Here is an 11786-nt window from a genome sequence, read left to right as displayed (position 1 = left end):
TTTTGGTTCCTGTCCTGGAACTAGCTCTTGTAGACCAGGCTGGTCTCGAACTCACAGAGATCCGCCTGCCTCTGCCTCCCAAGTGCTGGGATTAAAGGCGTGTGCCACCACCGCCCGACTTTTAAGTCCTGGGTTCTATACAGCAGGCCGAACAAACCATGTGAAGCAAGCTAGTAAGCAGCACCCCTCCATGGTCTCTACATCACCTCCTGCCTTCTAGGATCTTGCCCTGTTTGAGTTCCTATCCTGACTTCCTTCAATATTAAACAGTGACTTGAAAACTAAGCCAAATAAACTTTTTCCTCCCCAAGTCATGGTGCTTCATCACAGCGACGATAACCCCGACTAGGACATGCTATCTCTGCTGTCTCCTGAGACTTTGAACTTCTTACCTAAGTTGTCCTGGAGCAGCTCCTTCTCCAGCAGCACCAGCCTGTGCTTGGCCTCAGCCCCTGCATCTGTCTCGGCAAGATGATAGTCTTAAGTTATCCTGATCCTGGTTCCACCCCATCTTCCTCCAACACCTGAACTTCCTGCGTGATGGAGGAAGGTCACAGGATGAGGGATGCCCAGTGGCAAAATCTGACAAAGTCACAGCTGACCCTTTGCTCCCGTGTGCATGGCGGGTGCTCAAAACGTGGCAAAGGCAAAGAGCTAGAAGGGGCTTCAGGAGGACTTTGGGAGGAAGGCATTCTCCAGTTCCTCAGTCCTGTGGAATCTGGACTCGAGGCTCTGAAGAGGAGGGCAAGAAAGCTTTGCCCTAGCCAAGTGAGGCGGCAATGCCTGTAAGCCTGGCATTAAGAACACTGGGCAAAGGATACGTTTGAGGCTGGCCTGGGTCCCATAGTGACCCTGTATCAAAAGGACAACAGACAAAACCAAACGAAGCCACTTCATCTTGTTGCCCAGAGGACTGGATTCCTCCTGAGGACCTTTGTGTCCTGGACACACACCGTGACTCACCAGGACTTGAGTTTTTTTTCTTCTTCTGTGCCCCAGTTTTTCTCCCCTTTCCTTTGGTTTTAGGCGGCATCATTGCTGTCCTGGGGGAGGGAAGACCTTCTGTGTAGGTCTGTATTCAGAGAAGCTCTCCTGACTCCTAGACAGAGGTGGGAGTCTCAGGACAGTCAGAATTCTAGTCTCTCAGCGTATCTTACACTTTCTAGAAGCTTCGGTTCTTGGCCTCCTGGGAACCTCAGGCAGGGCTGGGGTGGGGGAGAACTGTGGGTGCAGTCAGCTCTTGTAAAGATGTCTCTCCCCAGCATGCTTACTCTTTCCCTTCCTACCTGTAGGACCGGCTCTCGCTTGTGTGGTGTCTCCATGGGGAATGACACTCCTTGGGGAGGGCAAAGAGAGTCCCTGGGCAGATTGAGCCCAGGGAGGAGCCTGGGTCCTGTAAGCCAATCCAGGGTGAAAAACTTCCCCGAGGGGCAGGACCAAGAACTGGGATGTTGGTTTTCTGGAGACTGCCTGCTGTCTGGGCAACTGGGAAACACTGTGTTCATAGGCAGGTAGGATGGGCTAAATCGGCTCACATAAACACCCTTTACGTAGCTTCTCCTGTTACTCCCAAATCCTAGCCCTAAAAAGAAAAAGGCTTTGGAGCTGAATAGCTATTAGTCATGTCTCACTGCCTGTCATCTGGAGACTTTCCAGTCTAGAATTTGAGAAGCGTCCAGTCTGAGATGATCGTGCTTTACAGAAGGAGAGGAAAGGCAGGGGGAGGAGCCGGCACAGGAACTGCACATCCCGAGGCCTCATACAGCCACATGATTTACGTTAGAACTTGAGGTCCACTTCAGAAAGGCTATGGTGTGCGCGAAACACGTGCTGGCACAAGTGGTTGAGAGAGTTTTCCACGTAAGAGAACAGAGAAGAGGTAGAGCCATGGATTTCGGGATGCTGTCCCAGAGGGGAGGCCACAGATTAGTCAGTCAGGGGTTGAGCTAGTTAATTTGGCCCAGCCTGAATGCCTTGGTGTGTAAGTTTCGTAGCTCCTGAAAACCCTAGACTTAGTGGTATGTTTACGAGACTCCTTCCTCGCCCAGTCAATTATGTCTCACTCTATGAGGTTAATCTGCAGACAGGTGTTCAGAAGCCCCCAAGTTTCCCGCAGCACAGAGTTGGTTAGGGCTCCCTCTAGTGGACTCACTTGTCCCGAGTCTCCTAAATTTTGCAGCTTATTATTTCTTGGGCGTTATGGGGGGGGGAGGGTCCCTGGGGGGGAGGGTCCCTTTGGGGAATTCTTTCTAAAATCTTGTGTGTGATTAAAAAATTGACTGTGGGCAGAGAGTGTGACTGGTAGCTTGCTATTGCCCCCTCCAGTCGGGAGGGCTCCATCCTGGAACCGTGCCATCGCTGGGCATCATAATGGCATCATACATAGAATGAAACAGCAAACCTTTCTCCCGGAGGAGTATGGGATCTACAGACTCTTTTTAGGCACCTCTGTCTATCCCAGTCCCTCCAGTTTTGGTCAATTGCATATTATCAGAAGCGTATCTGCAGAAACACGTATAAGATGTGGGAGTAAAATGCATATTTATTTAACGTCATGACACTGTAGAGATCTTAGGAGAGATTTTTAATTGTAATTTTTAGTTATGTTATATGTGTGTGGGTTTGGGCACGTGAGGCTAGAGGAGCGCAGTGGAGCCCCTGGAGCTGGTGCTACAGGCGGTTGTGAGCAGCCGTCAGTGTGGGGTTGGCAACCAAACTCAGGTGTCTGCATGAGTGGTACTTGCTCTTAACTGCTGACCAGGTCTCCAGCCCTCACTCTGGACATTTTCCACAGTGAAGACAAGAGTCAGACTGGGCTCTGTGATGCTTACGACTCATGGAACCTGGGGCTGGTGAGCCCTGGGCACACGTCCTGGATGTGGAGAGCATCTTCTCACTTCTCAGCATGTTCTCATCTCTCCTCCCTTTCCTCTGTACCAGGAGCATGTTTGGGGCTGTGTCACCAAGTCCCTGTGCCACTTCTGTGATGCCACATTGAGGAGAGCAGTGAGAGAATCTGAGCCGTACCACAGGCCTCGGAGAGCGTTTGTTTTCCAAACACGCTCTGTCAACGGACTCTCAGGTGCAGAGTCAGGATGTGGTTTGAGGTCAAGGTGGAGGAAAAAAGAGCACCACCTGTCACATGACGAACTGGTCCCAGCTTCACCCACAACAGGACAGCATTGTGTTCAGTATTTCAACCCCCTTTCTAGAACATAGTCAGAAAACCAAATAAAAACATGTATTTATGAATAAAAGCTGTGAGAAAAAGGCCAGTCCTTTTTCTTTTCATTGACTTCAGTTTAGAATTGATAAGAAGGATCGTTTCAGTAGATCTTTCCCTGATAAAAATTTTTTGGGGGAGCTGAAGAGATAGCTCAGTAGTTAAGGGCACTTGCTGCTCTTCCAGAAGACCCACCCATGTGCACACACAGAGACAGATTATCAAAATTAATAAACACAAATATTTATTTATTAATTTATTTATTAATTTATTTATTATGTATATAATATTCTGTCTGTATACCTGAAGGCCAGAAGAGGGCTCCAGACCTCTTTACAGATGGTTGTGAGCCACCATGTGGTTGCTGGGAATTGAACTCAGGACCTTTGGAAGAGCAGGCAATGCTCTTAACCATTGAGCCATCTCTCCAGCCCCCAACACAAATCTTTAAATTTGTATACATGTAGTGTTTGTGTGTGTGTGTGCGCGCACGCGCGTGTGTTACAGAGTGCGTGTAAAGGTCAGAGGACAGTTTGGGGGAGTTGATTCTCTCCTCCATGTGGATCTTGGAGACTGAACTTGGGTCATGAGCAAGCACTTTTACCCACTACTCAGTCGTCTTGCTGGCTCTCTGTCTGCCTTCGAAAAAGACCTACCCAGGAGGGTTTTTGTTTGTTGGAGTTTTGAGACAGGGTTTTACTTTGTAGCCCTGGCTGGTCTGTAGATTAGGCTGGCCTCAAACTACCTTAGGTTATGAGGGCTGGGATTAAAGGTGTGCATCACTACATCCTGATCTAGACAAGAGTTTTGAGGAGATATATAGGACAGAAGGTTACTTGCTTTTATTCAAATATGAGATGGGTTATTTATATATTAAAAGAAATATGGCCAATGGCCTTGACCTAGAGCAGTGGTTTCCAACCTTCCTAATGCTGCAATCCTTTAATACATTTCCTCATGTTGTGGTGACCCCACAACCATAAAATTATTTCGTTGGTACTTCATAACTGTAGGTTTGCTACTGTTATAACTGGTAATACAAATATCTGTGTTTTCTGATGGTCTTAGGAGAGCCTTGTGAAAGGGTCGTTTGGCCCCCAGAAAGGTCTCCAGCACAGGTTGAGAACCACTGGCCTGTAGGAACCGTGAGCTGGGCAGAGTGACACACTTGTGTAGTCTCAGCTAATTGGGAGGCTCTGGCAGGAGAACCCTTTGACCCTGTATTCAGTGTCAGTCTGGGAAATGAAGCGAGACCTGTCTCCAAAAGGATAAAAAAGGGGTAGGGGAGAAAAGAAAAAAAGCAATAGTTGCTTAGGATGGAGGGATGATAAACATTTTCCCTGTTGCATGTGTCTCTGCACAGGAAGAATTATCATTAACTAACATGAGAGAAAGTGTTTGGATGTGGGTTACACATCCTGCAACCATGTATCCACACATTTGACTTTAAGACCAGTGAGGATTAAGCAACCATGTGTGGAACACCAGGCCCTGCTCTGAGGCTTTTTCAATCAGTATGTCTGCAAAGGGCCCTGTCTTCCAGGTGAGGAAAGGCAGGCAAAGGCTACTGCAATCCAGGTCAAGGCAGCTAACACCAGGAAGTAGAGAGAGCCTGCCTATTCCTGAGGCCGGGAAGGGTCCAGAAGGGTGATTGACAAGCCTGAAGATCTTGCTGGCTGATTTGTAGACTAGACCTTTAATCCCAGCACTCGGGAGACTGAGGCAGGTGCATCTCTGAATTCCAAGTCAACCTGGTCTACAGTGAGTTTCAGGAGAGTCAGAACTACATAGTCAGACCCTGTCCCCTCTTAGCCCCTCTCAGCCCCCCCCCAAACAACAACAACAAAAAGATGATTGATTTGCAAACCAAAGTTGTGAGACTGAATAGCTCTGGAGTTCAGAGACATTTTCCTCTCTTGAAGAAGTACTGGATAAGCTCAACAACCTACCAGTCAAGGGCTTGGAGGAAGAATCAAGAGAGAGGTATAGAAAGGAGTTGAGTATTTAACCGCAAGTCAGGCTTTGGAGCTTAAAAAAAAAAAAATTACCAAATCAAGGCAGGGCACTTCCTTCTTTGGAAAAGAAGTTCCTATTTTCAACGTTCTTCCAACAAAGCCTTAAGATTAGGGAAGTGGAAGCGAACGGGAGCTGAATTTCCCAGTGCAAGAACCCCTCTGGCCAGGGCTCACTGCAGCCTCACAGCTTCTGAGGGCGGGGCTTGGTGCTGGCAGCGCATTCCGCTGAGCAGTGGAATCTTTAAATACATATTCAGTTCCCAGAAACGGAACTACTCTTCAGAAAGAAAAAAGATTAAAATAAAGTTATGTTTTAAAAAGAGGTTAAAAGGCCTGAAAGAAGAGTTTGAGCCTCGAGTGTCCCAAACCTTAAGCCTTTCTGGGGCTTAATCTGTCTGCAAAAAGCTGCAGCATCCGAATTTCCATTCTCTGCCGGGTGGAGAGTTTTGATTCCAGCACGTGTGAATCTTTGTGAGTTCGAGGCTGCCCTGGTCTACAACACAAATTCCAGGACAGCTAGGGCTACATGGTAAAACAAGGTGATGGAGTGCTTTGCCTAGGATGTTAGGCGGTAGGTTCAATATCAAGCACCACAAGAAAAAAAAATAGAAAGACTAGGGAGTGGATAAAGAATTTAGCTTTCTCCATTTTCCCACGATATGAAGCATATAATTTTAAACTCAACCTCCACATTTGTCGGGAGTGGGTAAAGGGCTTGATGTTACGGCTCCTTCCATTTCTACCTGTCTTACTCTGAGCAAAGCAATGACTCACTCCTAGAGGCACCAAGCCCAGTCCACAAAGAACATGGACGGCAGGCTCGGCTTCTGCCTAGTGCGCAGGTTCTACCTTGGACCCCACCTCTTTCCTTCCACACCTCGCTTCTCCAGCAGAGGGCGCAGGCGCGAGTTTCCTCTGGGCCCCGCCCCGGGTGGCCACGCCCCGTCCCTGAGGGTCGGGGCGGGAGCTGTGGGCGCGGAAACTTGGTCAAGGCTTTCCGGGAGCGGCCGGGCACGCGGGTGCTCGTGAGCTCGCGCGCGCGCGAGTTGGGGGTCGCTGCGGCGTCCGCCGCTTGCGGGTCCGTCTCCGGCGCGCGTCCCCGCGCCGCGCCGGCCGCGCTCGCGCAGGGGCGCGCCTCCGGGCGGGCACCTCCCTCTCAGTCCCTCGGCTGCGAGCGCCGGTGGTGGCTGCCGGAGAGGCCCCTCCTTCTCGCCCCGCTCATTTCTCTCGCTCGCGGCCGAGCGGGCTCCCGACCCTCGGCTGGCCATGGCCGGCAACGTGAAGAAGAGCTCGGGCGCCGGCGGCGGCGGCTCGGGGGGCTCGGGCGCGGGCGGCCTGATCGGGCTCATGAAGGACGCCTTCCAGCCTCACCACCACCACCACCACCTCAGCCCGCACCCTCCCGGCACGGTGGACAAGAAGATGGTGGAGAAGTGCTGGAAGCTCATGGACAAGGTGAGCGGCCTGCGGGCGCGCGCCGCGCCGGGTGGGCGTGGGCGGTGGGGAGGGAGGGAGGAGGGCTGCCGTTGGCAGTTGGGAACGTTGAGGTGTGGGGGAGCCAGACAAAGATGGGGTGGGGGCTGGGGGAGGGCCGGTCACCGCGCCACCCGGGCGGAAGTGCGATGGGGGTGCGGAGCTTGGGGATGTGGGTCGCCGAGTGGGCCCTGGGAGGTGGGCCTGAGGGATGTGTGTTGGCTCTGGGAGCTTGGGAGAGGAGTCATCCTGGGTGAGGGACCTGGGGTCAGGGGACCGGACGACCGGACTGACTGCGGTCTGGGTGAGGTTATAGTTTTTTCTCATTAAGATGTAACACGAAGATCAAAGAAAGCGGTGGGTTTAAATGGGGGCAGGAAAGGAACTTCCCCCTCACCGCTGAGGATGGCTCAAGTTTTTTGTTGTCTTGCAAAGTGTTGGATGTAATCCATTGCTGGTGCCGAGATAGGCACTGGTTAAACCACAAGTTTTAGTTAGAACCATTATCTTTCGAAAGGTGGACTGACTGAGCTACTAAATTGCAGTCTGTCTACTTCCTCCCTGCACTCAGTGCTTTAGCTGGGTTGTAGTTGGATTTTTGTAACGGGCCTATCTGCCTATTATTTCGGAACCCGACTTTGAGCTTGTTTCATGAACCCCTTTGATAACCATTTTAAAGTCGGTTGCGGGGTGGGGTTAACAATGTTTAGCTCTTTAAGCCTGTCTGTCATTCGGGAGACTTACTTCCTTATAGTTATGTCTGTGTAATGTAGTCTTGAAGTTGCCTCAAGTACAAGTGTACACACAATCTTTTAACATTTTGTTCGGATTCAATGCGCTGTTTTTTGGTTCTTACCATATTCATTAATTTTTCAAAATCCCTACTGCAGATAAATGTGTTTAGGAGGATCTAGCGTGTAAGCAAATGGTGTTATTTCCTCCAGGGTAAACTTGGTTTTCTTTGGTTCCTCTCTGGGCCCAGGTTCCTCTTCAGTTAAGTTCTCCATGGGTTGTTTTGGACTAGGAACAGCTAATAAAATTATTATGAAGCACTTGGCAAACGTAACTGCTATATAAATGCTTAACAAGTCCTGTGTGAGAATTAACACTCTAGCAGTGCATACCAGTGGTTTCAGAGCCACTTTTCCAGGGCTGATTTTCCCTACCTTAAGTAATTTGAATTGTGGGAACTCCCCCAGCCTCTGTCCCAACTGGTATTGTAATTAATGACATAAGTACTTGTATGGTGATTGATACTGTGGAACTGACTTTATTATTGGAAATTGTAAAACTACTATAAAGATGTGCTGACATCTTGTTTGTTTCTTTTTCTTTTTTTTTTAAACTTAGTTTTACTATTTTGTGTGTGTGTGTGTGTGTGTGTGTGTGTGTGTGTGTGTGGCTGTGCAGCACATGCATGCAGTGCCCTTGAGGCCGGAAGATGTTGGATCCCCTGAACTGGATTTATGGATGGTTGTGAGCCACCATATGGGTGTTGGGAATTGAACCTGAGTCTTCTGTGAACAAGTGCTCTCAACCACTGTACCATCTCTCCAGCCCCAGTAGAACTGTGGCTGTCTGAAGATGCCAGGGAATGAATCTTTATTTGTTTCTCAAGGTAGGGTTTCTCTGTAGCTTTGGAACCTGTCCTGGAACTCGCTCTGTAGACCAGGCTGGCTTCGAACTCACAGAGATCCACCTGCCTCTGGGATTAAAGGCGTGTGCCACCACTGCCCGGTTCCTTGTTTGTTTCTTGAGACAGCTTTCACTATATCTCAGGCCAGTCTGGAACCCACAGCAATCCTGCCTCAGCCTGTCAAGTGCTGCCTAGAGCCATGTGTTAACATCTTATAAAAAAAAGTATTGAATGTCTTTACAATCTGAAGTTCATAGGTTTACATTTTGGGAGCTTAACTATTGGGGACTCCTGGTATAGAGCAAGTTTTCATTTCTAGTTTGTCTCATGTAGGATGTGGGAGTGGATTCATTGTACTAAAGTGATACTGATTATTGACTTCCTTAAAATAGTGAACTTTAAAATGATGTTTCTGCTAATGAAAGATAGATTATAGCTAGTCATATTCTACATGATAATCCATATAAACCCTCTCTTATTTTATGTCTTATACTTTCATCACTTGAGAGTGTTGATTTCTGAGTTTTTCTAGATACGTTTATTCACTCACGGTCTCAAAGTTTTGATTGAAACTGCGTTTAGGTTTTGGTAGTTTCAAGTATCGTAGACTTCTAACTTTTCTGTGTTAGTCTAGGAAGGCAGGATGTTTTATTCTTAACTGATTGTCTCTGAAGATGGTTTCAGCAATTTGCCCATAACACGTTACTAATTGTGCTGAAATGAAAGTGCAGTTCTTTCTCATGTTAGGCCTGCAGGTTTGTTCCACTTCTCTGACTTCCAGGTTGTCTTAATACTTCCGTATTAAGTATTATTACTTAGTACTTACCTAATACTTGCTGGGTTGCACCATCTCCTTTGCCCTTGGAGTTTTGGGGTTTCATTTTACTTTATTTAAGGTCTTTGAAAAATATACATTATTTATTTTGTGTGCATATGTGTGGAGGTTAGAGGTCAACTTGTGAGAGTTGGTTCACTCCTTCCATCAAGTGAGTCCCAATATATCTTTACCATCTTGTCGCCCCCCCCAAGTCTTTAAATGGGGCCATTATATCATTTTATATGTCTGAGTGTTTTCCTTTCATGCATGTATATGTATCCCATGTATGCCTGGTGCCTGTGAGAGGGCCAGAAGAAGGAGTCCGATCCTCTGGAAATGGAATAACAGATTGTTGTGAATGTACATGCAGGTTTTAGGAATTAAATCCTAGTTTTCAGCAAGAGTAGCAAGTGCTCTTAATCAATGAGCCATCTCTCCAGCTCCTCATTGTATCTTTCTGATATGTGGAATTATGTAGTAGGTTCTGAGTCATCTTTTCATACCTATTTTATTCTTGTAAAAGTTAGGTGTGTGTTATTCCAGTCTGGGACTAGTAAGGTTTACCGAGAGTTAGCCCTGGGTACCAGTGGTCTCCTTCCTTCCCCCCAATATTAGATGTCAGCAACTGGTGTAAATTGTGGGCCTTCTTAACATAGGCCCAGTCAGCTCAGCCATATGGAACTTAAACTTGTTAGAAAAAAATGGTTGTTTTAGAATACCCCTTAAACGAAAATGGACATCATCAACCCCCTGCCCCATCTTACCAGGATATTGTAATATTTGCAGAGTTGTTTCTCTGTAAAGAAATTGACTAGTACATTGAAGACTAGGCAGGAAAGAGAATGGAAAAAAGCTCAAACGGCCTTGACGTGTAAATTTTTTAATGGGGCGGGGGAGGGCGGGAGTTGATTGAGACAGGGTTTCTCTGTGGTTTTGGAGCCTGTCCTAGAACTAGCTCTTGTAGACCAGGCTGGTCTCACAGAGATCCGCCTGCCTCTGCCTCCCAAGTGCTGGGATTAAAGGCGTGTGCCACCACCGTCCGGCTGTTCTAACTTTTTAAAACTGTAAAAATTATTCTTAGCTTTCAGATATTCTGGGGGATATGTAGTCTTGCAGGTCAATTTTCTCCTTCTGAAGTGGTAGAGTTGGTAGGATCTTAGGTGTTACTGTAGTTCAGGCTCTATAGAACCTTTTGCGTAGCCCTGTTTGGCCTTGAACTAACAACAATCCTCCTGACACATAAGCTTTCAGTTTTTGAGTTTGAAAGAAGTCTTTTCAAGAAAGGATGACTTTGGGGCAATGAATGGTGTAGCAGGTAAAGATACTCACTTCCAAGTTAGTCTGATGACCTTAGTTTGAGCCTCAGGACCCATTCAGTAGAAGGAGAGAACCAAGTTCTGCAAGTTGTCCTCTAGACATGGCACCTGTACAGGCACACCTGTGCACAAACACTAAATAAATGAAAATGAAAAAAGATGTGATATTTCCTTTTTTTACGTTATCTTTCCTTGGCTGTACCTGCTCCCCACTCCCAAAATAACTTTGGGTAAATAATTGTGTTTTGGAAGTAAAATGTCTCTAGTTGGATTTTAAACTCATATGTTTCATTGGACTTCTTGCCCTTTCCTCCCTTCCTCCTCCCTTCTTCCATTTGACTTGTGTGCTGAGTTCCAGGCACATGCTAGGTGTTAAGTTCACACTCTCTAGGATTTGTGATCTGTAATGATAAGTGACTACTGAAGTATGTCCAAAGTGATCTGGGATCTCTTAGGTTTAAACACAAGACATATTTGTTCTGGGTTTATCTTAACCTCTCATGCTTGTGTACCCCCCTTTTTTTCTTCTTTAGATGGTATTCATTATGATCTGGAACTTACATAGATCTACCTGTCTCTGTTTGCCAAGTACTGGAATTAAAGACGTACAACCACACCTGGCCTTTTGTTGTTGTTTTTTCTCTTGAACCCCACCATGTTTTTTTGTTTGTTTTTTTGTTTTGTTTGTTTGTGCACTAGATTGACCTCCAACTTTCTGTGATCCTCCTGCCTCAGCCTCCTGATTGTTGCAGCTATGGCCATAGGCCACCATGCCAGACCACATCTAAACTCCATAAGGAAAGCAGCTGTAAGCTGTGTAGTTACCTGTCAGTTACACTGTTCAGTCAGAGATCTGTACAATAGTAGATAAGTATATAGATGTTTGCTAAATTAAATTGCTTAAATGCCCCAAAGGAATTAACTGAAAGGAAAAGTTATGTGGGTGGAAATTAATTAGCTGATTTACTTACTGTTTTTGTTTTGTTGTGGAAGAATTTAATTTAGCCACAATAAATTTGTTTCTTACTGTACCTTTTTATTGGTATCATCCTTGTTTTATAGGTGAAAGTAGTTAGGGTCAAAGGTTAAGTAATTTCCTGACTTGGAATTTGGGATTAACCTACTTCTTAAGGCTTCATAAGTTTTTCTTTGTACTTTATTCCCAGGTGTACAACAAACTCTCAGTCACAGAAGCCATTTACAGTAGTGTTAAAATGAATATTTGTTAGTCACAGACTACATAGATGATGCTGATCTCATAAGATAATAATGGAGCACTAATTGAACTTCATAGGACAACACACTG

General features: G+C 46.7%; 1 protein-coding gene across 3 annotated transcripts in view; it reads right to left on the bottom strand.

Annotated features, from left to right (window-relative positions):
- Positions 1-1318, bottom strand: part of Drc12 (dynein regulatory complex subunit 12 homolog) — a 6103-nt gene extending 4785 nt beyond the window's left edge. The window contains exons 1-3 of one of the 3 annotated variants that reach the window (XM_050120096.1): positions 1287-1318; positions 964-1099; positions 393-458 (exon numbers count right to left, since the gene is read on the bottom strand). In XM_050120096.1, the coding sequence (XP_049976053.1) occupies positions 393-458; positions 964-1036 (139 nt within the window). In that variant the 5' untranslated portion in view covers positions 1037-1099; positions 1287-1318. Of the gene's footprint in view, positions 1-392; positions 459-963; positions 1100-1157 lie in introns of all 3 variants that reach the window. The other 2 variants (XM_050120097.1, XM_050120098.1) reach the window with 2 other exon arrangements.
- Between the last annotated feature and the right edge of the window lie 10468 nt (positions 1319-11786).

This window comes from Alexandromys fortis, unplaced genomic scaffold (genome assembly GCF_014885135.2).
Source record: "Alexandromys fortis isolate MF-2015 unplaced genomic scaffold, M_Fortis_MF-2015_v1.1 scaffold_190, whole genome shotgun sequence".
Classification (NCBI taxonomy): Eukaryota; Metazoa; Chordata; class Mammalia; order Rodentia; family Cricetidae; genus Alexandromys; species Alexandromys fortis.
Note: the sequence above shows the minus strand (reverse complement) of the source record. Positions and strands in the feature narration are given on the sequence as shown.